This window comes from Artibeus jamaicensis, unplaced genomic scaffold, assembly GCF_021234435.1.
Source record: "Artibeus jamaicensis isolate MK-2021 breed Jamaican fruit bat unplaced genomic scaffold, CSHL_Jam_final contig_233, whole genome shotgun sequence".
Lineage (NCBI taxonomy): Eukaryota > Metazoa > Chordata > Mammalia > Chiroptera > Phyllostomidae > Artibeus > Artibeus jamaicensis.
The window spans coordinates 7,962,487-7,986,735 of NW_026521486.1; the positions used below are offsets into that span (position 1 = coordinate 7,962,487).

A 24,249-nucleotide genomic window follows, 5' to 3' on the forward strand; every position below is an offset into this window, starting at 1 on the left:
TTTTATATGGCTCCGAATTCACCTTGAAAGTGAGTCCAGACAGAGGGCATTGAGTGACAGGGGCTCCCAGACAAGGCTGCCGGCCCGGGCTTTGTGGCCTGCTAGCTGGGTGGCTTGGGAATGTCGCTTAACCTCTCTGAACGTCGGCTGCCCTGTTTCTAAATTGGAAATAATCGTGGTCAGCTCTAACCAGCCTCCTCCAGGAGCCCACTCTTCCATGCAAACACCCCTCCGCCTCCCGTGGCTCTCATCCCACAGCTCGAACCCAGGATGACACAGAAGCAGGACTCTGCTGCCGGAGGGTCTGTGCTGAGCACTTGCGTGGGTTCTCTCTTTTAATCCTAACCCAACAGGGAGCTGGAGCGTAACCCCCGTTTTACAGAGGAGAAACCCTGGGGGAGTGGTTCCGTAGGCTTTCTCGGCCCCCACATTCTCCTCCTGCTCTTCCGTGCTCCACCCCTTCCCCTCTGCCATGGCCGGCATGGGATAGGGGTGGGAAAAGAAAGGAAGGCTTTTCCTTGCCTAGGGCCATGTCCTCTGGGGTGGCTGCGCTCTGGCCAGAGCAAACGATTCAAACTGGCTTGTTTTGTTTTTCCTGGAGGATTGTTTTGAGGTTTCTTTGGAGCCCCCATTGCTAAGAGTGGCTCATACTACAGTTTCCTTCTTGTTAGCTGCCTGGGACACTCCATTCACAGACAACCTCCCTCCGGCCTCACCCCACGGCTGGCATGCATAAAGCCCCTTCTGTACCGCTTCAAGCCATCTCTCTTCACCCAGGTCCTCAGCTGGTCCCCCAGAAGCCACCCATGCTCCTGGCTGATGGTCCGCCCGGCACAGCCACATCTCATTCCACTGCCGAGCAGCCCATGGGCCAGCATCCGCCTGCACGCTTTCCCAGGCCTGGGTCCCACCCAGCCTGTGAGCCACCCCCAGAATCCAGGACACACAGGTCAAGCTGTGCAACTGGCCTCCTGAAACTCCTCTCCCTCGGCCCACAGAGAGGGAAGGCACCTCCCCACATAAGGCGGGGGAAGTGAAGGGCAGCAGCACCCTAGGGCTGCTTCTAGAGAAAGCCTCGCCCGGCATCCAGCTCCCCGATAGCATCTCTCCTGTCTCTGGTGTAGGCAGGAGCCATGTGGTCTCCTAAGGCATCTGAACTCGTTCTGAACCACCTTGGCTGAAAGAGCTACTTCAGACGGTCTCCGAGTGGCTTGCTTTGGAAGGTGGCTGTAGCAGAGCCCTGGCTGAAACAGAATCAGAGAAACCTGTGTTTAAAAATAGCATTTTGTTTTGAAGTAATTTCAGATTTAGAGAGAAGTTGCAAAAACATCCTGTTTTCTGTCAAACGTATTTATCTCTTTATTAGTTTTAGTATTCATCAATGATTTTGACTATAACAATTATTACGATAACGATGACCAAATTGTGATTTTTCTAATTCCAACATCCCTCTCCTTTTATTAGGGGGCATTCGATTGTAAGGGAGACATTTCCCTTCTCATTCATTCATTTATATCACAATGGAGTATTGGATTCTTATTGTCTTCTATGGGTTATAATTTGTTAGTATGTATTTTGGCGCTCAGATTGTCTAAGATTTGGTCAACGGGAACCCCTCCAAGCTGGCTCTTATATCCTTTTTCTTTAATAGATTCTTAAATAACACACTTCCTCTATTTTTAAGTTGTAGTAAAACAGACCCAACATAAAATTTACCATTGACATGGCCCAGACCACTGCACTGAGACCACATGGCCCAGATGTCAAGGGCCCCGAACTCCTCTCTCAGTCTAAAGTCGCAGACCCAGAAGAATTCAGAAGGGCTTCATTGTCTGATGCTCCCGCTCCAGAAGCCCCCAGGGAAGACCCGTTCTTGTCATTGGGGATGGGAAGTCCATACCACACCTGCACAGACATCGTCATGAAGCTGTCATCCGTGCCGGTTTGTGTTCGTAAGTGCCCTTTCTTGCCCCTTCCCCTACTAACATGGCGAGTACCTGTTCCCTCCTCGAGTCAGGCTGTTTGCGAGCTCCCATAGGTGTGCACGTTGCCACAGGAGTGAGAACTGTCTTTGTCAGTGTGATTTGACAGCCCTGTGCATACACCTATGAGGGTAGGGACAAGTTTTTCTGGCATCACGGCTGTTTTGAGTGTCCGGTTCAGTGGCATTAAGCCCACTCAGCAGTGTTGCAACATCGTCACCGTTACCCCTTCCCGTCCTGAGGAACTGAAATCTGTGTCCGTTGGATAATAACTTCTGATTCCTCCTTCCTGCACCCCTCTGTCCCTTGACCCCAGCCTCCAGGCTCTGGTGTCCTTTTGACAAGCGTGGTCCCATGGCTCTGGGGCCCTTCCTTTGTCCTGGCAGCTCCAGATCATTTGGTTGGATAATGACGTGAAGAGCAGAGCCCGAGCGCCAGGGAGGCTTGTAGCACCAGGGTGGCATTGCTTCTAGCTCCTCTTAGCGAGCAGAGCTAGAGCTGGGAGACGTGCACGCACATGCGTGTGCGCTAGATCTGTGTCTACATCTGCCTTAGAAACCCCGAGATCACACGGGTACCTCCAGTTCCAACCCCACTGCATGGATTTCACCCCAGTTCGGTTTTCCTCTCCCTGACGGGGGGGAGGTCGGGTCCCTCATCCACAAAGTCTGCTCAGTCCTCGTTTCATAATCAGTGATCCATTAACTGCGAAACACAAGCCAATAAAAAGGGTTCAATATTTATTCCTAGGGTGAGTGTGTTTTGTCTTTTCATGGAGGATATATAGTCAAAACAGTCCAAATACCACATTCAAGGACCCCTTGGGTGAGTTATGGGGTTAGTTTTCCCCTGTTCTGTGCTGTTACCTATTTGAAGCCCAGTTAGGTTCACTTGTTTCCGTAGATGTTAGCACTTCCTCCTCCCCTTCCTCGTTAATTAATTTTCCAGAGTATGCGGAACAGGGAGTAGTTCTAAAAGTCAGAGGATGCAAGAAGTCATATTCAGAGACATAGACCAGTGTCACCGCAGTCACCTTGGCCCATCCCTACCTGTCCCCATAGACAGCTGGTCCTGTTCATTTCTGGTCGATCTTCCTGTGTTTCTTCTGCAGGAATGGACAGATACACGCACGTTTTCTTACTTCCCCTCCCTTCTTCCATGGAAGGCAGTGTCCCACGGATACCCTCGTGCCCTTTGCTTCTTTCTCACTGAACAATGTGTCCCAGAAGTCAGTCCACCCACTTCTCAGAGCCCTTCCTTGTTCTTGTCACATCCGCACAGGTCTCCACCATGACCTGACTGCAGCCTCTTTAGATGTCCTTCTCCATGGTTACCTTCAGGCGGCCCCCAGTACTTCACAACCACGGATGATGCTGTAACGAGCAACTCAGTGTGGAAGGACTTGTGTGCCGTTGGAAGTGCGCCTTCAAGGCAAACTCCTGGAAGTGGGACTGCTGGATCACGAGGAAGCGTGTGTGTAGTTTCATTAGGTACCTGATTTTTTAAGCCTTTTATGGTTCAGAAACGGGGGAAGGCTACGGGAGGCAGGAGGAGAGGTGGGAAGAAAGTGCACAGGAACTGGTGTTCCTGGGGTACCAGCTCGCAGAAACCTCCCTGGTACCCAGCTCGCCTGGGCCTTCTGGGGGGCCCCCCATCTCACCCTGAGCCACACAGTTCTGCAGCGTGTTGCATGCTTTCAGCCAGTTGCTGTGCCTTTCCTCCTGCTGATTGCCACTGCACGCTTCGAAGAGAGGGGGTGCGTGTTGTACACAAGAGTCCCAGAGAAACGGACCTGAGCACGCCTGTAGCATGTCAGTCAGCCTCTGGCTCCCTCGGTCCTCACCCGTGAGCAAAGGGTGAGCATGTGTGTATGCCAGTGCCTTTGCAGGGGGCTTAGGAACCCCCCACTCGGAGAGAACCCCCACCTCTCTCCTGTGACCCTCCCCAATTCTGTCTTGCAGTGGCTGAGTGCCCTGTAGCCCTTCCATCCAGGACCCCCTCCCACTCCTAACCTGGGATCTGCCCGAGAGCTATCGGGTCTGAGCAAGGCTGACCCCTGCGTGGTGGCCATGCATGTGGAGTCAGGGAACTCGGCCAGAAGAGCGGGCAGTGGGCGCAGGGATCAGAGCCCTGCCCTCGGCTGCAGGCCAGATTTGAGAGCCCCCACCAGTTCAGCAGTGAGTTAAGCCCCTGGAACGGGGGGCCCCATGCAGGTGGGGACTCTCGAGCTGGAGCCCTGGTCAGGCACATCCATTGGGGCCAGTTAGTCCGGGGGAAAGTGGAAGGGGTCCCCAGGGTATCACAGTGCGATAAAGCAGTGAAACGAGGCCTCGAGGAGTTTGGGCGCCCTCAGCATGCCACGTTCCGCCCCCTCCTAGTTTAATGTGTTAAAGAGTTTGGTGCTTAAAATTATAAAGTGTCAGTCAACCTGAAGACTTCATCTCCTCCCAGGTGACTCACTCGCTGTAAGTGGAGGACGATAAATCTCTGTTCTGCTTACATGGCTGGGTTGTTCCAGTAGGAGTGAGAGCTTATTGTCTGAGCTTCACCTTATTTGACATCACACCCACCCTGTGTGTGGGTGGGTGGCGGGGCCGAGTTTCTTCCCATTTTTTGGAGGTGACAGCTGAGGGCCCAGCCAGAAGGGCCTAGAAGACAGACCTTCTGGGGTCTTGCACAGAATTGACCCCAGTGTGGGGTGGGGGCTTCTTCAGGCCATGAGCCCTCATGGGAAGACCCAGACAATGGCCCTATTCCAGCACTCATGGTTAGACGAGGCTGGGCACCTTCCAGATGTCCCTGGCCCAGAGGCGTGCTCAGCAAGTATTTGCCCAGTGGACAAAAACGGCATCGTCCCCACAGTCTGTGTTGCAAGCTCCTGCCTGCAATATACACAGTGGATGGGCGGCCTGGCCCCTGCAGCGAAGCAGAGAATGGTTAATTATTCTGGAAATTCAGGCTTGTGGGAGGCAGGGTGGCGGGGAGTAATGCTCAGGGCTGGCCAGTAAAGTTCAAGTGAAGTTCTGAGAACACTAGAAGGCACGGCTCCACCTCCTTTCTCCCGCCTCTGGGCTGGGCTCCTCTGAACCTGTCCAGACCCATCGAGGACGGCCTTCCCAGGAGGAAGATGCCCTGACTCAGACTGGCCTCCGCGCTTGCTGGGGGTGGACTGGGTGAGCAAAGGGAGACTAACCGAACACCCTTGCTTATTTGTATCCCACAGTGCGAGGAGTCTCCTCATGGAGCTGGGGAGGCACTTGGCCATCTTACATGAGCTTGTCACTTGTGTTCCCAGACCTCCTAGAAAACCCCCACAGGCAGGCGAGGCTCATGGAAGAGGCTCCTGCGCTGAGAATTTTGACTCCAGTTGAGTCCCTCTCTCAAATTAGGTGAGTGCCCTGAGGCAAAGCTCTCAGCCTCTCTGAGCTGCCTTCTCACTTTCCTTGCTCCCTCCCTGCACTGCCCGGAGTACAGGGAGCACTCGACATGCTGCATAAGTCTTTTAAAAAATAACAGTAACCGTGGATGTTGACTCTGTGCCTGGCACCAAGCTGGCCAGTTTCTATGGATTCTCTTATTCAATCCCCATGTTGCTTAAGGAAGGTACTATTGCTCCCATTTTAGAGATGAAGAAACCAAGGCTCAGAAATATGGCCCTGGCTGGTGTGGCTCAGTGGACTGAGCACTGGCCTGTTAACTGAAAATTCGCCAGTTCAATTCCCAGTCAGGGCACATGCCTGGGTTTTGGGCCAGGTCCCTAGTTGGGGGCGTGCAAGAGGCAACCAATCGATGTTTCTCTTGCACATCGATGTTCCTCTCCCTCTCTTTCCCCTGCCCTAAAAACACAATCAGAAATGTGTCCAAGGTCAGGCAGCCTTGCATGGGGTAGCAGAGACAGAAGCTGGATCAGAAGCTCCCATGTGCTGGCAGACAAACCTTGCTCCTTGGAGGAGTGGGGACACTCCCAGGAGAGGCAATGGGGCTTGTCGAAGGCCAGCACCAAAGGAAGGTTCCTCGGCTGCTGCCCTCCGTCCCCAGGGGAAGGGCTTCTCCACGAGGAGGTCCCTGTCTGCACCACTCCTGACCGCTGAGGTCGACTGCAGTGTTTGTTCCCACAGCAGAGGTTCCCACTGGGGGTGATTTCTGGCCCCCAACCCACGAGTGGATATGTAGTCACGTCTGGAGACGGTTTTGACTGTCACAACCGAGGGGTCCACTGACATCTAGTGGGTAGAGTCCAGAGATGCTGCCCTGCAGGGCATAGGCACCCGCGTGACCTGGCCCAAACGTCCCCCAGTGCGGAGGCCGAGGCACCCTGACTGGGAAGACGGGGCTCCGCTGGGCTCCAGGGACAGCCCTTGCCTGAAATCCCTTCTGGCAATAGAACACATACTATCCCCACTTTGCAGATGAGGCAGCTGAGGCTCAGCAAGGCTGGGGTTTACTCTGGAGCTCTTATTTGGAAAACCAGGCTTCTGTCCTGGGGGCTCCCCCCAGCCCCGTGGACTTGGAAGGTGACCAGCATCATCAGAAGAAATGTGATGTCAGGAAATCTGGGTCTGGTCCTGGCTCTGTTGTAACCCCACTGGGTCACCTCAGGAAAGTCACTGCCCCTGTTTTTCTCATGCTGGGGTCCCCCTGAAACTGGCTGACACTGGCTGTCTATGAGTGACAGGTGCCTGGGGTGCTCGCACATGCGCAGGGCTGGCCTGCGTTCTGACGGGGAGCATTTGGAGCCTTCTCAAATATCTGTCCGCCTCTGCACAGATGGGGGGAGGGAGGGGAACGGAGTCCTGCTATGAGGAAAGGCTTCTCCTTGCACAGAAAGGATGGACCCCCCAGGGTCTGCCCACACCCAGCAGGTCCGGAGGTGAGCCTCCAAGTGTGGTCTCCCAGAGTCTAAAATTACATCCCCCCAAACAAATTAAAAATTAGATTCTCCTCCAATTTAACTAAACTCGGCCATCCTCCAGTGTACCCTGCTGGGCCGGGGCGGGCCTCCACGGTGTGGTACAGGCTCCCGTTAGGTTTTGGACCCACCTCTGCCTGGAAATGAGGTGTCCTGCTGACCCACTGGGGACTCTGGGTGGGACTCCAGACACAGCACGGCAAGATTCACCTTGACTACTCCGGAAGGGAGACCCCCTCCCCAACATCACGGGCTGGGGGACGGTTTGTTGGGGGCATTCCGGTTACAGGGATGAAAGGGCTCTGGGGCCCCATTGCCACTCAGAGGTAGGGACAGGTTCCTGAGACCCTCAGGCCCCAAGGAGCCCCCCGCGCTTAGGAAACCGAGGCAGTCCCAGCGTTGGTGGCACTTAGCACTTGGCTGTTTTATTGTCAAATGTAAAACACAATGGAGGTGGGGCCTAGCAACATGTGGGTGGCTCCCCTTCCCGGGCCCACTGCCACCTTCTCTTCCGCCACCACTGGGAGCCCACACATCAGAAAGAACTCCTGGCCTCTGGGATGTCACTCCGTGTGCCACCTGGGTTGGAGGAAGAAATGCTCCTCCGGTGACAATAGCATCCGAACGACCAGGCGGGGCAGAGCTGGTGGCTGGGTGTCCCCAGAGCTTCCCAGGCCACATCCTGCCCAGCCTCAGTGGGTCTTCCCCCGGCCCTCGGAGATGACTTCCTCGGGCTGGGCCCGCATGTACCACTCCTCCCAGGAGCCATCATAGATGGCCACGTCAGGTTTCCCGCAGAGGTAGGCCCCCAAAGCCACGTGGCAGGCTGTGACACCGGAGCCACAGGTGGCCACCAGAGGCTGGGCCAGGTCCACTGTCTTGTCCTGGAACAGGCGGCGGATCTCCTCAGGGCTCTTCTCCAGGCCCTCGCTGGTCAGGAAGTCCACGAAGGGGATGTTCACCGTGCCGGGGATGTGGCCAGGTTCAATGTCTGCAGCAGGAGAGCAGGAGGAGGGAACAAATACAGGGGTGGTCTGAGTGGACCCCGCAGCACTGAGAACCTCCCCCACAACCGTGGCGCAGAGCCCTCTGTGTGCGCCCCCTCACGCGGTCCGCACAGCTGGAGGCCCGGGCTTGGTGTGCGGGCATTCCCACTTCACAGACGGAGGTGCCGAGGTTCAGTACCGCCCAAGGTCGTGCCACTAGCAAATTGCTGGTTGCAACCTAAACCCCAGACTGGGCCCCCCAGAGCCACAGGCTGCCCAGGTTTCCTGACGGCAATGAAGATAAATGAGACCTCTGCCTGCAGGGATGGGCGTCAAGGGCAGTCTAGGAGTTTTGATCTGGCAGGGCAGACAGGCCATCAACCGGGTAATTACAAGGACGAGGAGGCTCCCAAAGGCCCCGCTGCGTGGGGCACGTCACAGGTGATAACGGCTGACATTATCGAGTGCTCGCTCTGGGCTGGACGCCGGTATCAGCCCCTCAGCTGCAGTTTCTCCTTGAATCCTCCCCAAACTCTATGGGAACGAAATTCCCACCCTCCCCTTTGCACAGATGAGGAGGCACATGGACTCACCTGCCCAAGGCAGGGTGGGCCGACAGGTCCCGGAGCCTGTGCGCTGACTGTCAGGCAACACTGCCGGGGAGGGGTGGTCTCTGAGAAGGCCCCGAGGGTGACTAGGATTCAGCCATGTCGAGGGGCCTGGGCCGTGGGGGCTGAGAGCATCCCGGGCAGAGGGGCTTCTAAGGGACAGGGAATAGCATGGTGCTTAGAGGGGCTGAAGGTCATTGGAGCAAAAGTCTAGACAGTTGGGACCACCTTCGCAGGCCTGGGTTAAGCCTTAGAGCTCTGACATGACCGAGAGAGGAAGCAAGACTTCCGTTTTCCAAAGGTTATTTGGACTGTAGTGGGAAGAGCCTGGGCGAGGCTGGAGACCATTCGCTTGGAGGGCGGCCCCTTCGCCCACGCCTCCAGAAGCTCCCGGGCTCCCGAGCGCGCGTTTTGCTTTCACCACTGGTCATTCTGTCCTCACCGCCTCCTCCTCTTAGGCCTGTGTTTGCTAACATTCCCATGTTCACACCAAGGGCTGATATTGCGACAAAATAGCCCCCAACGGCCACTTGGCCTCTAGGGTGGCTTGTGCCTCAGTTTCCCCCCTGCAGGGGGATGACGCTCTGACAGGGAGCTGCTGACCCACGTCACTATCTCTTTTCAGGACTTCATGTATAGCCAGCACTCGAGTCCACGGTGAGGTTGGAATGTGTCACGCAATTCCCCTTCACAGATGCAGAGAGTGGGGTCAGTGGGACATGTTAGCAACAGACTAGCCCGGAGCAAAGAAGCAGAGCAAGCTCTCAGCCCAGGTTGGCTCCTGCCAGAGGGGGACTGTCCCCACACCTTCAGCCCCACCAAGCAAAGCAGGCCTCCCCTCCCTGCTGGAACCGTGCGGCCCACCGCAGGCCCACTTGGCCAGGCCCCGGGCAGGGGAGTGGGACTGATGCGAAGAGCATTTCTGCACTGGTGCAGGCCGAGCCTGGACACACGTCAGCTCAGTCCAGCGTGACAACAGACCTGCTGGGGGCCATGTCATTGTCGCCCATTTCCCAGAGCGGCAGGCACGACTGAGGCAGGCATGTCAACCAGAGAGGCACGCGCTCACTATGTCACCGCCCATTTCTTGTGTGTGCACCGTGTGTGCCCACATGGAGCAGAGTGCTTTACGTGCTTGCTGCCATGTGGCATCTGATGCCGACCACATCCTTTAAGTTCCATGCTCTGTTGCCACCTGACACATGCAGAAGCCACAGTTCGGAGATTAGGTGACCTGCCGGCCAGATGTCACGCAGCCAGTGCAGGCCGGGGCAGGGCTCTGAACCCAGGTCTGGTTCTGGTTCACTGTCCTATGTTGCTTCACTCCCCGGGGGCTAACCTGAAGGACCCAAAGGGGTCAGGTGGCATCCTCTGTGAAGCTGAAATGCATGACATTGCCACCCATGTAGGTTTAAAAATGGTTGGGTACCAGCAGTTTGCACGTGGTTTGACTGAACATCAATGTTGCTCGGCAGGGTTCTATGTGGCAGGGACCTTCAGAATCTACCAAACCCTCTGAGGCACCAACTCTTCCAGCCGCTGGATGAGCTTCAGGGTGCACTGGGAACAAGGACAACCTTGCCCTCTGGCCACCCAAAACAGAGCCAGGACGGGGTGAGCCCAAGCAGCTCTGCCAGCACGGAGAAGCTGCAGCCTTGATTCGGGGGCCCAGGGGTGCCATGCAGGGAGTGCTTCCTGGAGGAAGTGGCAAGTTCCCGACCCCCTCCGGGAAGCAGGCACAGGAGGAGGAGTGGCTGGGGAATCACGGGCTACCTGCTGGCACTGCGTGTACGGGCTCCAGGACCTCAGCTCCTGGCCTGGCCGCTTCCTGACACCTACGGCAACGTTGCAGCGCTAAGGTTCCATTTTCTCCTCTTCTCTGTGGTGACAGTGGACACCTTGAGGGATCATTAAAAAGCTCACACCAAGTGGCCGCTGAGTCGCCCGCTTTGTAGAGACCCCTCTCTGACTCACATGGAGCTTCTCTGCAGGCTTCTTGCCTGGAGAATTGAGCCCCAGGCAGCAGCCCCCTCTATTCAGTTTCTGCCCCAGCCTGGGGCAGCCACCTCTATTTAGTGTCCGCCCCCCAGCCTTGGCCCCTCTGAGGGGTTTCCCTGTCCTCCTCGGCCTCCCCCTCTTCCTGGACTCCATCACCCCGGGGTGGCATAGGCCCCGTCTCTTTGGAGCCTCTCCCACACTGGGCGTGCCCACCACCCCTCCTGTCCTGCAGTGACCCCTACACCCATAGGATTGCGCTGAAGCTTTGTGGGTTCTCACACATACACAGGGCACCCTGGGCTCCCAACAAATTTGGGTAGTCATTGCCCCAAGTATGTGTGGGGGGGCAAGTATTATTGCCCCACTTGAGGAAAAAAGCGGGGCTCAGAGAGTGACTAGAAACCAAACCTCGGGTCCCTACCCCATGTCGTGTTCTTTAACAGCAAGGACAGTGCCCAGGGTGTGCCTGACCGGGGCCCCAGGGCCCCTCCCAGGCCCTCTGGCCAGTCTGTTACCTTCTCGGGGCTCAGGCTCCGTGCCCCGGAACCGGCCGGCGACGCGGGAGTCCACCACCTGGAAGCGCCGGGACTCGATATTCTCCTTGATGTCCTCGTACGTCTTGACAAACGTGGGGTCCAGAGTGGCTCGGAACTGGGTGGGCACCGCGCAGCTCTTGCCAGAGCTCAGCGGGAGGCCCTGGCGCAGCCAGTTTCGGAAGCCACCATCAAGCAGGGACACTGCGCGATGGCCGAAGGCGCGGAACATCCACCAGACGCGTGGCGCAGTGTAGAGGCCCTGGTCGCTGGCGTCATAAACCACAACGTGGGTGGTGGCGCCCACACCCAGGTTGCCCACGTACTCCGCGAAGTGTGCCGCGCTGGGCAGCATGTGGTCGTAGGGCGATGTGCGGTCACTGCATTGGTCTATGTCAAAAAAGGAGGCGCCAGGGATATGCCGCTCCTCAAACTCGCGTTGCGCATCACGGCCCAGCTTGGGCAGATACCAGGAGGCGTCCAGCAGCTGGAGGGGCTGCCCGGCTCGCTGAGCCCGCAACGCCTCCGCCACCCACTGCGCGGACACCAGAGCTTGGAAGAGCTGCTGTGGGGGCGTAGTGGCGTTAGCAACACTGGGGCAGCAGGCCTGGGAGACAGGGAGAATGTCAGGAGGGAATCTAGGAAGAGGCCTGCTGGGGGGCGGGAACGCCGCCCCTCATCCAGGAGGCTGGGGGTGGGGCAAGGCCAGTGGTGGGGGGCAGGGCAGAGACCAGAGAACGCAGAAAATCAGCAGTAGTAAACCGAGATGCAGACTTGGGTCACTCAGTTCTCTCTCCCCTCCGCTGCCAGGATTTATACCCAGCACAGTAACCAAATGACCATGACCCCTTGAGGGGCCAGGAGGGCCCCTCACTTCTGCTTGTGGCGGTGGGGGAGGGGGTTGGTTAGTAGGGGAGAGGGAAGGGGCAGAAAGGGAGAGGACCCAAGCAGGGGAAAGCCCTGCTGGCACTTTAAAGCAAGCAGGGGCAAAAGCCTTAGCCCCCACTCGATGGGCGCAGCACACCTGCCAACCAGGCAGGGTCCCTAGTGGAACCCATTCAACAAACACGTTCATAAGCGGCCTAATAGAAAGAGTAGCTGGGATTCGCTGGGTCCTGGCTGTGTGCATCATTTACTCCTCCCCACACCCTGGAACACGGCAGAGGAGGCTGGAGTGAGTGTCCTCAAGAGGTTTGGCGTTATTCTCACTGTTCCACAGAGGGGCCACCGAGGCTCAAGGAAGTGCACTAACTTGACCCAGGTCAATAGCTGAGAAGTGGAGACACCAGACTGCACACCAGGCAGGATCCAGGCCTCAGCGGCAGGCCCCGAACAGGCTCCCACAGTCCAGCAAGGTCAGACCTTACCCCTTGAGCCTGAGCTTTCTCTCTGCATCTTTCACTGCAGCAGCAACAGCGACTCAGCACCTCACTCCCTCCCCCCTCCACTTCCCTGCGCAGGGGTCAGCAGCCCAGAGTGCAGCAGCCCACCTGCCCGCCGCCAGGTCAGCCCACAGCCTTCCAAAGCCGAGAAGCCCCCAGCACACAGAGCCCCTGTGCCAGCAGCCGACAAATTAGAGAAAGGCAGAAAGGCGCTGCTTCTTCAAAGTAGAGGCAGAGCCTTAGGCCAAGCCCCTCAGCCGGGCAACCCCTGGGCAGGGCGCAATCTTTGTATCTGCATCAGGATACGGAGTCCCACCACGGAGGGGAAGAGGGTGGGTAGGTAGAGAACAAGAGTGTGGAGGAGGGCCTTTTGGGCCAGGCTACAAGCTAAGGGCCGAGCAGGCACAGGCAGCTTCAGGATTTGAAGCCAGGCTTCCCCTCTCGAGGCTGGACTTCTTCCCCGGCCCTAGGCCACTGATGACCAGGGCCTAGCCCCTTGCACAGTCTCCCTGCAGGCCAACTTCTAGGAACCGCTTTGCCCACCGGGCCAGGACAGGTGCTGGACACTGAGACACTTGCCACAGGCCTGCTTGAGAAACAATACATTAAGGAAAGGCTAAGGTTCGGTAGGAGTTCAGGGGGGCCACTGGCTCAGCCTGGGGTGGGAAGGCTTCCTGGTGGAGGGGGAAACCCAAACTGATTTGACCTTTTCAAGGACCCAGGGAGCTTGACCCTTGAAATGAGGAGGTTGCCAAGGGGGCTTTGGCTAAAGGGTTATCCCAGAACCCATGGGTTCCACCACAGCTTGGTGATGTTGAGGGGTGTTGCGGGCCTCCTCTTGAGACCTCAGTTGTGAACCATAGCAGCCCCTGACCCCCACCATTCTTGGGGCTCTTTGATTTTTTTCCCCTTAAGGATACATTTAGAGTGAGAAGAATCAGTACAGATTTCACTCTGCAGCTCAACAATTTATGTGAGGTTGGGCTCCCTGGCCCATTTCCATTTCCTTTTTTGTTTTTCCTAACACTTACTCGAGGACTTTTTTCTTTGCCGTTTTAGAGAGAACGGGAGAGAAACATAGAAGCGAGAGAGAGACGTCGACTGATTGCCTCCTATACACGCCTGGACCGCACCAGACCTGGGACAGAACCGCAGCCTAGGTAGGTGCCCCGACCACAAGTCAAACTCATGGCCTTTCAGTTATGGGACACCGGAATTCCGCTCGGACTAACTGAGCCACACCGGCCAGGGCCATTTCCATGTCTTATAATGCGGCCTTTTAGCGAAGACGGAATGACGAATGCAGAGGGCCATGATGGTGCCCTGTATTTGACTGGTGTCAATAATCATTCAGGACAGCTTCATATGAATCCCATTATTTCTTCAAAGCTACTCTCATTGGAGGCCTCTGAAAGGACAGCTGCAAACCTAGAATCTAAGAGGCTGGGAGGTAGAGGGTCTGGGAGAGCCAGCAGTGTGTCCCTGAGGGGCGGGTGGGGGTCATGTCCCTGTGTGCTTGGCAGGCCTGGACCAGTGTGGTTGGGTGGTACTCTGGGAGGAAAGGACTTCAGGACACACAGAACAGCCCCGGGCCCATCTCAGGAGGGTAAACAGCCCCGCTTGGGGAAGGGTGAGCCCCAGGCCGCCATCTGAAGGGCAGGGTTCGTATTGGCCCTGACCTTTGGGGAACCCCCTCTGCCCCCACTGCAAAGCACAAAGCTCAGAGCCTTCACTGGATAAATGCTTATCAAAGCATGGCTTTTGGCAGCTTCCTGTGAGAACAGAATGACTTCAGAATAAACCAAAAATGTAAAGGGGATGAGAGAGCATCCCAGGCATATGTAACAGCACGTGCAAAGGCTGAGCAGGGCAGTGTGGTCCTGCCAGTGGTGAGATTTTCAGGAAGTAGTTGTTAAACACAGCCATTGTGAAAAATTAGAGTATATAAACTTACAATTCAGTGAAAAAAAAAACAACCAAGGCAATTATTTTTAAAGGTATGAGGCCTCAAGATTGGCAAGGTAAACAAAGGCAGCTGGTGCCCAGTGGGCTTCAGACCTGACCTCAAAAACACGGGGTGCCCCGGGGGCAAACAGCCTCACTTCTCTCTCTGGTCTGTCTTTAAATAAGCAGCAGGTGGTTGTGGGAACTAAGCAACAGCCCTAAGAAAAGAGTGCCTCACCACGCAGGCCCTGACACATGTTAGTAGTTTCATTTCACTCCAGCAAGTTCTCTGCCAGTTTCTCCTCCTGGCACCTCAGGGTCAGTTGGACCCTATCAGGCTATATTAGTTCCCCCTCCCTCCCTCCTGTCGTTTCTGGTGGCACCAAGTGTCCCCCTCCCCCACTGAGGGCTCCCCACTCGCCATTCAGACCCCACCCTGCAGGACTTTCCAAGCTGCCGCAGACGGCCAGGCTTGGGGCAAACCCAAGGGCGGGCCTTCCGTCCAAGACTGTAGCCCCTTTGTCTGCTGCGGCCCCGCAGGGGGCTCTGCGCCACGCACTCCAACGATCGGCCTCCCCCTAAGGCAATCAAACGGGACGCCTGAGCAGTTACCCCAGTTTCGGGCTCTCGGACTCCAGGCTCCGCCATAGGACCCGCCGCAAGGGTCCCCCTCCTCGCGTCCGCAGCGATCCCCTCCTCTCGCCAACAACCCGCGGCCAGCGGGTGGAGACTCGGGCACAGCCCTCAGCCGCAGCCACTGGGAGCCGCAGTTGCTCGCGCCTTCCATTGGCCGGGTCTGGGGGGCGCCTGCGCCGCCGAGTTTCACTCTGTGCCGCCCCGGTGCTACCCGACCTCCCCCCCGGGTCTTCGGGGATTTGAGAGATGCCGCACGCGGTGTGGCGGTCTGGAGCGATCGCGGCGGGATGGCGGGCAGCGCAGGGCCGAGGTGAGTGGCGTGCGTTCCCCCCGTGGGCAGCGGTGCGATGGTTTAGGCCGGCTGGGTAGTTCAGGCTTTGGAGTTTGAACCACTGACTTCTCCAGCCGGCAGGGGCGTGATCCGGGGCTGCAGCGAGGGCGAGTAAGTGCGGCGGGGTCGGGGCGGCGATCAGCGCCCTGGCCGCTCCGGATTGTGCCACCGGTCTGGCCACCTGCGACCCAGGGGAGGGAGCCCGTGGGGAGGGCGGGTGTGATACCCCAGGAACCCCTGACCCAGTTAGGGCAGAGGGCACCGAACTGGGGCCAGACGCGGGAATACTGGGGGTTGGCAAGCCCCAGCTGCCTAGAAACCACAGGAAGGTTTGCGAGACCAGAGGACAGGGGTGGGGGGGTGGTGTGGGACCGCAGCGATCCCTCTCCCACGCTCTCACTCTCCTACCCTCCCAGGAAAGAGGGCTCTAAGCCCATGCAGTCTGCCCCCATCCTGGGCATCTTTTCTGCCCTGGCATCCCGAGGGCAAGGATTGTAGCTTCTAGGGATAGTTCGCCCCTGTAGACCTCAGAAGCTCTTTTGACACCCTCTTCCGTGAAGGGGACCCAGGGAAGGGTGGAGAAGCTTTCCTTAGTTAATCTGCCCTACACACCGCAGACCGCTGGGTTGCTGTAAACGCGCCGTCTTGGAGGGTTGGTCGGGGAAAAAAGCTCCTCCCAGGTCCCACCACATTGAGCACGCAATCCTCATAAGAATCTCCTTCCTGGTTCTCGCCCACGCCAGGTGAAGCGCAGAGCTGAAACCATGGTTCAACAGGTGCTCTACCGGGCGCTGGTCTCCACCAAGTGGCTGGCAGAGTCAGTCCGGTCTGGGAAGCTGGGGCCTGGCCTGCGGGTACTCGATGGATCCTGGTATCCACCAGGCACCCGGGATGCGCACAAGGAGTACCTAGAGCGCCACGTGCCTGGTGCCTCCTTCTTTGATATAGAGGAGTGCAAGGATAAGTCCTCACCCTACGAGGTGATGCTGCCCAGCCAGGAGGTCTTTGCAGACTACGTGGGCCACCTGGGCATCAGCAATAACACCCACGTGGTGGTGTATGATGGTGACGATCTGGGAAGTTACTATGCACCTCGGGTTTGGTGGATGTTCCGCCTGTTCGGCCACCGCATGGTGTCGGTGCTCAATGGTGGCTTCAGGAACTGGATGAAGGAGGGCCACCCCGTGACGTCTGAGCCCTCTCGGCCAGAGCCGGCAGTCTTCAAAGCCACATTTGACCGCTCTCTGCTCAAGACCTATGAGCAGGTGCTGGAGAACCTTGAGTCTAGGAGGTTCCAGCTGGTGGATTCACGGCCCCAAGGGCGGTACTTGGGCACCGAGCCGGAGCCAGATGTCGTAGGTAGGTGTCCTAGTGGGTGGGATGCTCCTTAGAGGGAATGCCCAATGGAAGGTGGGGAGTAAAGCTGTCTGCAGGTGTTGCCCTCAGTACCCCTACATAGGCCTCAGTTTTTCCATCTGCAAAATGAGACAGTGGAGCCAAACCTAAAGGCTTTTCAGCTCTGGTGCAGGAGGACCTTCATATGTGGCCCCGTAGGCACAAGCTGACTGGAGACTGGTGGTATTACCAGAGGTGACTGGTGACCCACATCCACACCCAGGTACTAGCTCCCCACATGCCCAGAGGTGTGTCTCTGAGGCAACACAGGAGTCACTCATTACAGAAGCATCTCAGGGACACCTAGCTTCTGGGCCTCTCTTCCCTAGAAACCCTTATGGACCTCAGCAATGTCCTTCCCCAGTATCCCCCACCTGAAGTCTCCCCAGCTCCCTGACATTTCCAAACAGCTGCAGCCCGTCTATGGGGCTGCAACGGCGCCTGCCCTCTCATGCCGAGCACTCGACATTGTGTTATCTCATCCAGTGAGGCTTGGTATCCCCATGGTAGAGGGGAGGAAACTGAGGTGCCCGGATGTGAACTTTGCTCATCAGCGGCAGAGTCAAGATGTGAACCCATGCTACCCAGTGTCAGACCCGTGATCTGAGCCAGCACACACTGCCGTTTCGGCCACCCCCACCCAGGCACCCTCAGGGGGATGGTGTGTGGTGCATCCCTCTCCCACCGAGGGTTGCCCACCTCTGGGCGTGGGGATCGTCTCCGGAGAGGAAGTGCAGAGACCTAGAACCTCCTCACAGACCTTGGCAGTCTTGTTGGCAGTCTTGTCATTGCTCTTGCCTGGCAGGGCACCCAGCACCTGGAGCTGCTCATGGCCCAGGTGGGCCTCTCCTCTGTCAGGGCGCCTCTGCAGAGTCTCACTTCTGTGCAACATTGTGCCTCCATTGTTGAAAAGTGTCTTCCTGTTTGTGCCTTTGAGGAAGAAGACTCTGAAAGCTGTTCCCAGCACTGTGAGCTGGAGGCCCTGAGAGGTCACCTCACTGGACAGAAGGGACACTGAGGCAAACAGAGGAAGGGGGGCAGTTCGGGGCCACAAGGCTACTTAGTGGGCAAGGCAGGAGAATGCAGGGCTCTGCTGAGCCCACTGTGCTTTTTTCCCAGGCTGTTTCCACGCCCCACCCCCCCAACCCCCGCCCTGGCCTGGCTGGCTCTCGGAAGGTCCAAAGTTGAAGATGCAAGTTTGTTTGGCACCTTCCAGAGCCTCCTGGCCCGGAGCTCCTGCAGCCCCTGCTGGTCTTGGTTCAAGACTCGTTCTCTTCTCAGGCTGAAGTTCCACTGGTGGAGGAATGTGGAACTGTTCCCCTAGTTGCTCTCCAGCTTGTCCTGAAGCACCCAAGAATAAGTGCAGGGGGACTTTAGAGATCCCAGACCCAGTCTCCTCACTCCTGTTTTGTTTTATTTTATTTTATATTTTCATTTCTTGAAGATTTTATTTTTAGAGAGAGGGGAAGGGAGGGAGAAGGAGAGAAACATCACATGTCTCAACTAGGGACCTGGCTTGCAACCCAGGCATGTGCCCTGACTGGGAATCGAACTGGTGACCTTTTGATTCACAGGATGGTCCTCAGTTCACTGAACCACACCAGCCAGGGCTCCTCACTCCCATTTTAGAGATGGGGAGCCTGAGGCACAGCGAGGGGAGACAGGCAATGGCTCCTGGAGGCCTGGCATTTTTAAGCACCCCCGCCCCCTCCAGTTCCCCTCCGGAGCCCTGGGAGCGTAGGTCCTAGTTGAGGTCGGCTCCTCCCTTGTGATGGGACCTCAGTCTAATTGCTCAGCTTCTCTGGGTTCTGTTGTTGTAAAACCAGAAGAGTAATGTCAGCCCTATCCGCCACCGGGGGGGTGGGGCATATTCATTTAACTGTAGCAGTGGCTGGAGGGTGTTCTGAGAAGGGCAAGGAACTGGGCAGAGGCCAGGGCACCTAGAAAGGCAGGGAGGACCTGGCACTTTCTCATTTTCTAAGAGGCTTTTGCTGGCCTTCCAAGACATTTGGGGGACACAAAGGCACAGGAGGCTCTGCTGAATTCCTGGTCACCAACCTGGGGTGAGATCAGGGAGGCAGCCTGCGGGCTGGGCAGTCCAGATGTGACACCGAGGGGGATGTGGGTGGCCCTGGGCTTCCCTGGAAGGTGTGTCGCCCAGGAGGAGCTGGAAGCAGGGCCTTAGAAACCCGACAGCCACTTTCTGTGCAACTTAGGCCATGTGATGCCCCTTCTGGCCACGGCGTGGTGCCCCCTGCCCCCCAACACGTGCCATGGGTCCTGTTTGAAAGGGAAGCGAGGTGAGAGCCAGGCACCTGAGTTCATATTTTGGTGCAGCATTTACATGCGGCCCTGAGCAAGTCCCTTTGCCCCCGAATCCTTATAGGAGCTGGGGGAAGGGAGAAAACAGGTGGGGATTGGTCCAGCTCAGCATCTGTATAAACCTCTGCTCTCTGCCCCAGTGGCCCTGTTGGGGAGGGGCGAGGCTGAAGAGGGATGATATTGTCCCCAATGAAGGTTCGATTTGCAGAACCCTTTAAATATTCTGGACACCTGAATATTTAAATATTTAAATATTTGGCACCCTCCCCGGCCCTGCATGGGGAGGCAGGTGGGGTTTAGAGTTGATCCCACTTTGCAGGTGGGGAGTGGGGGGCAGGACTTACGAAATGAGGCAGAGTGGCCGGGACCTGACCCCAGCCTGCAGGCGTCATCAAAGCCGGCTGTTTCTCAAGACTACTCTGTGTGAGGAAACGGCTGGGAGGAGGGGCCGGCTCTGGGATGTCGCTCCGGCGTCATGGGGCCCCTCTGCCTCTGCCTCTCCCTAGAAGGCCTGGAGGCTGGGGCAGGAGGGGGTGGGAGGGTGCCAAGATGCCTCCCAGTGGCCAGGGTAAGGGGCTAACTACTGGGGCCACGGGTGTGGTTTTCTCTAGTGTCTTTGGGAAGAAAGAGCCAAACAGGTTTTCCTGGCTCTGAAAAGCCGCACCTGTCAGTAGCCTCACAGACTGGACTGGCATCTTCTTGGCCAAAGCTGGAGCACAAAGTCCCAGACCTCCGAGCAGATGAGGAGAACGAGGGGTTGTCTCATCTGCTCCCCCACCTCAGCCCCCTTGTCCGGGAAAGCTCGGGGTGGTGAACAACAGGCTCTGGGGCCAGACAGACCCCACTCCACAAACCTGTACTGTGTGTCCTGGGGTAAATTTCCTCCCCTCTCTGAGTCCGGGCTCCCCTTTGGGGCTGGTTCTTGAGATAACCCCTTGTTATTTTGAGATAACCCGATCCCAGAGGTGGTTATGAGCGTACTGGTGTGCTTGCTCAGGAGGGGGCGTGGGGAGCCTGTAGCTGCTGCTGGACTCAGAGGGGAGCAGAGGAGCTTCCAGGCTCCAGCTGGCTATTCTGCAGCGCGCTCCAGGCCAGGTTCATCCCCCCTGTGCCCTGCCCTACCTTACCCCACCCCGGCAGGGGGTTCCTGCTTGTCTAAATGCCTCAGCCAGGCCCTGAGCCCGGACAGCAAAGAGGACTGGACCAGGGCTGGCAGGGGGTGGGAGGCTGGGGGTCTGCAGAAACCCCCTGACTGCTTTCCTCCGAAGAGGTGCCTTTCATGCAATCAGAGGAAAACAATGAAGCCATTTCATCGGGGATGGGGGAAGGAAAAACAGCATTCATCACTCAGCAAACGCTTGTGCTTTGAAATGCACCAAGTCCAGCCCAGCGCATGGACGCCGAACATTTTACCTTTGGGTTTCTAGGCAAGGAACAGCCTCAAAGCCAACAAATGGACAAATGGCTCCTCATTGGTGGGGTCAGCACATGTGGAATCCAGATTAAAGTTTCCAGGCAAAAAGGTGCAATCACACAGGAAGAAGTTGCTATAATGTTATAAGTTGGACATCTCTTCAAAGAACACTGGGGTCATGCCAGCACATTCCAGAACCCTCTCTGACCCTGGGTGAAAGGAATGGGATGCACCGCCTATGTGCCCAGGGCCATTAGGCGCTTTTGCTGGCAGCAGCCAACTTACCCCTTCGACCCATGTGTGTGTGTGTGGGGGGGGGGGGTGCCTTATCTCCCCAGTGTACCGGAGGGAGCCTCAAACCCAGAGGCGCCCCGAGTGCGCCCTGGTGGCTCCGGTCAGGTCCTGTCCTGCTGCTGCCGTAGGAGCTGGAAGAGACGCTGCAGCGTGTCTCAGGCCCCACTCCCGGTGCCCAGTCTGCCGAGGTATGGGGTGCTTGAAGAAGCAGGGAGCGACCTGGCCGTGCTGGGGGCTAGACCAAGGCCTTGGCCCTGCGGGGGGTGGGGGCACCAGCCCTGGCTGTGACCCCAGTCCACTTTGCCCAACTTGCTGGCTTTTCTAAAGCCAGATTTGGCAGACTCACTGGGTGCAGAGATGGTTCTGGAATAGGCCCCAACGTCAGTCTAGACCCCTATTCTGCTTCCATCTAAGCCTCTCAGTGTTGCTAGGAGAAGCCTGAAGACAGACCACACAGCCCCCAGTCTCACCTGCCCCCCTGTGGTGGGTAGCGAAGCGACAGCATCTGAGGGGGGTGGGCGAGCCTCTACAGTCAGTGCCTCCCGCCTCCCGGCAGCCCCGACGCACGTGACTACCCTCACTCCCACTCACTCTGGGGGGGGCGGGGGGAGGCCGAGGCTCAGGGAGGCAATGTGGCTTGCTTAAGATAGCCCTGCTGGTAAGTGGCAGAGCTGGGATTTGAACTTCTAACCCCAGGCCATATGCTCCTTCCACGGCTGTGTGCTCACCAGGAAACCCCGGTGACTGCATGTAATCCCAGCTCTGTCTTTACCTCTCCGTGTGGCCATAGGAAAGCTGTTTTGTTTTGTCAGCCTCAGGGTGGGTACCCCGTAACATGGAGTCATGTTAATCGTAGTGAAGCCCACGAATGTCTGTTTAACATCCATCTTCCTTGCTAGACCGTCCTTCCAGAGAGCAGCTGGGGCTCTCCCTTCCAGCTCTGTGTCCTCGGCAGTCGACACAGCACGTAGCATTCACATTAATCGTGTCATTTGCTCTTCTCAGCAACCCTATTCTCATAGGGGCCTGCACCACCGAGCCCACTTTACAGATGAGAAAACTGAGGCCCAGAGAAGTGATGTGATTTGCCCGAGGTAAAGGTTAGTAAATGGTAGGGCTGAGACGGGTACCCCCGTCCTCTCAGGTGGGTATGATTTTGGACATTACCATGTCAAGGCAGGTCTGGGGGGAGAGAGCCCTGAAGTCCTGAGCACTGACTGTAGTAGGACCGGGAGCCAATCGAACTCTGAGAAGAGCAGAGATGTTATTTTCATTTGGGCTTCTCCCCATCCTGATAGCCTTGGCTGGTTGCAGCCCCACTCGCTGTCCCACCCCCCGCTCTGTGCCTTCCTAACCCTGTTCTGCCTTTTGTCCTCCGCCCCTGCCCAGGACTGGATTCAGGCCACATCCGAGGCTCAGTCAACATGCCGTTCATGGACTTCCTGACCGAGGACGGCTTCGAGAAGAGCCCAGAAACGCTCCGAGCTATGTTCGAGGCCAAGAAGGTTGACCTCGCAAAGCCCCTCATTGCCACGTGCCGGAAGGGCGTCACTGCCTGCCACATTGCCCTGGCCGCCTACCTCTGTGGCAAGCCCGATGTGGCCATCTACGACGGCTCCTGGTTCGAGTGGTTCTACCGGGCACCGCCCGACACCATTGTGTCCCAGTGTAAGGGCGAGAAGGCCTGAGCACTGCGCTTCCCCTCCACCCGTCCACCTGCCCATAACCCAGCCAGGCCAGTGACTGGCGTGACCTGCGGCTCGTTCCTGCCTCTTCAGGGAGACTAACAAGGTTTAGAATTGCTGGGTGACGCTCTCCTTCCCCCACCAACACTGGAATAAATGTGGCTTTCTCTGAGTCACTGTGTCTGCCTGCCTCTCCCTGGCGTCCGTCCCTGCCCCGTCCTTTGCCCTGTCTCCTCATACTTGCATCTCCCATAGAGCCCACCAAGGGAGGAGGCCTCCAGAGCAACTGCCAGCTGGGGAAGCCCCTTTACTATTTAGTTTTGGCCAAGGAGCCGCCTATGGTCCCATGTCAGGCTGAGCGCACTGAGGCCTAGCTGAAAGGGACTAGGAGGCAGAGAGAAGTGGAGCCGCAGCTGGCCGGGCACCCACACTTGCTGTGGTCCCAGCCCTCTGGGTGCGTGTGTGGGGGGTGGGGGGCAGGTAGCCTGTCAAGTGACTGGTCAAAGAGATGTCACACAACGTGTCCTGGGGCCTCAGGAGAGGTGATGTTCGGAAACAAGCCAAAGGAAGGATGTCTCCACTCCAGGAGACCTTCCAGGCTCAGAAGAAGACCCTCGGAGCTGCAGGGGGAGGGGCCGGAGAAGCAGCTTCAGTTGCTGGGATGAAGTCTCAGAGCCAGAGCCTGGCAGTGTGAGCTGGGTGGCCACAGTAGGAAAAAGCCACTCGGCACACTGGCCCCACGGGCCTGGGTTGTGTTGTCCAGAAATGGGATCTCTAAACCCTCCTCTGGGGCTAGATGATTCTAGGCCCCCCACCTTCTGGGGGTTCCCTGCTGCTCACATTGTGGGTGAAACACTCAAACAGCATCACGTGCTACAGAGAGATTGATACAGCAGACCTCATCTCTGTCTTATATGAAGAAATCGCCACAAAAAGAAAAAAAACTTGCCACAGCCACCCCAACCTTCAGTGGCCAGTACCCTGGTCGGGCAGCAGCTGTCCACATCGGGGTGGGGCCTCCACCAGCAAACAGGCAACTGGCTAAAGGCTCAGCCGACAGCATTTTTCAGCATTAAAGTATTTTCAATGAAAGGGTGTACGTTGTTTTTAGACACAAGGCCGTTGAGCACTTAATAGACTGTAGTGCAAACACAGCTTTTGTGTGCACCGGGAGTGCAGGGAATTTGTGAGACTTGCTCTGTCGGGGCCCTTTGTGGTGCTGGAGCACGCCCATGGTGTCTCTGAGGTCTGCCGGCACTGTCTCGCACCTACGGTGATTCATACAGGGGACAGCGGCAAAGACGGAAAACCAGTGAGGAGGCGAGTGTGTCAGTCCAGGCCAGAGGCGGTGGCGGCTTGGACCGGGGTCAGGGAAGATGAGGAGGACGTGGCTGAGCGGCCCGCCGAGTCTGGCGTGCTTCCAAGGACTTGCTGACCGGTCACTCATGGGGTCAGCGCAGTCAACAGCGGCGTCCCTCTGTGCCAGGCAACACGCTAGGCATTTCCCAAAAACTACTTTCTCACTCTTAGCCTCGGGGACGGGGGGTGTGGGGGGTGTGGGTCACATGGGTTCCCATGTGAGGAAAGTTCAGCTAAAGGACAAAGTCGCCCTTCTAATAAGTGGCAGGCCCCAGGCTCTGGGAGTCCCAAGTCTAACCACGGTGCTCTCACCCTGGGGAGACCCTGAACAGCGGGGCATGCAGGATGTATTCCCTGTACCCCCTTCCTCCTGCTGAGCAGCAGCCAGGCCGAGCTGCTGGCACCGCTGCGGAGGTCACTTACCCCTGTATCACTTCTGTGCCCTCATGTTACAAGAGGAGGAGGGCAGCC

The 24,249-nt window shown here is 57.3% G+C and overlaps 2 protein-coding genes across 4 annotated transcripts; one reads left to right on the top strand and one right to left on the bottom strand.

Moving 5' to 3' along the window:
* Positions 1 to 7,290: 7,290 nt before the first annotated feature.
* On the bottom strand, positions 7,291 to 15,076 carry MPST (mercaptopyruvate sulfurtransferase). Of its 3 annotated transcripts, XR_005084548.2 has the most exons (4): positions 14,955 to 15,076; positions 10,999 to 11,623; positions 10,259 to 10,383; positions 8,549 to 8,637 (listed from the first exon to the last, which is right to left on the bottom strand). XR_005084548.2 is itself a non-coding variant. In XM_037160239.2 (3 exons), exons 1-3 carry the CDS (start codon positions 14,988 to 14,990, stop codon positions 7,584 to 7,586), a joined length of 960 nt encoding a protein of 319 aa, XP_037016134.2. In that variant the 5' UTR covers positions 14,991 to 15,076; the 3' UTR covers positions 7,291 to 7,583. The 3 variants fall into 3 exon arrangements, 2 of the variants coding, with proteins under 2 accessions (XP_037016134.2, XP_037016135.2); XM_037160239.2 differs by lacking the exons at positions 8,549 to 8,637; positions 10,259 to 10,383 and adding an exon at positions 7,291 to 7,882; XM_037160240.2 differs by lacking the exon at positions 10,259 to 10,383 and having other exon boundaries at positions 8,485 to 8,637.
* Positions 15,077 to 15,322: 246 nt separating this feature from the next.
* TST (thiosulfate sulfurtransferase) lies at positions 15,323 to 22,591 on the top strand. Its single transcript, XM_037160241.2, has 3 exons — positions 15,323 to 15,420; positions 16,053 to 16,668; positions 22,124 to 22,591. Exons 2-3 carry the CDS (start codon positions 16,074 to 16,076, stop codon positions 22,420 to 22,422), a joined length of 894 nt encoding a protein of 297 aa, XP_037016136.2. The 5' UTR covers positions 15,323 to 15,420; positions 16,053 to 16,073; the 3' UTR covers positions 22,423 to 22,591.
* Positions 22,592 to 24,249: the final 1,658 nt, after the last annotated feature.

Excerpts from the sequence above, each read along its gene's own strand:
- MPST (XM_037160239.2), bottom strand. The coding sequence starts at position 14,990 with ATGGCGGAGCCTGGAGTCCGAGAGCCCGAAACTGGG. Across the intron at positions 11,624-14,954 it reads TCCGAGAGCCCGAAACTGGG|GCCTGCTGCCCCAGTGTTGC; the intron begins GTAACTGCTCAG and ends CCTGTCTCCCAG. Across the intron at positions 7,883-10,998 it reads GGAGCCTGAGCCCCGAGAAG|ACATTGAACCTGGCCACATC; the intron begins GTAACAGACTGG and ends CTCCTGCTGCAG.
- TST (XM_037160241.2), top strand. The coding sequence starts at position 16,074 with ATGGTTCAACAGGTGCTCTACCGGGCGCTGGTCTCCACCAAGTGGCTG. Across the intron at positions 16,669-22,123 it reads GCCGGAGCCAGATGTCGTAG|GACTGGATTCAGGCCACATC; the intron begins GTAGGTGTCCTA and ends GCCCCTGCCCAG.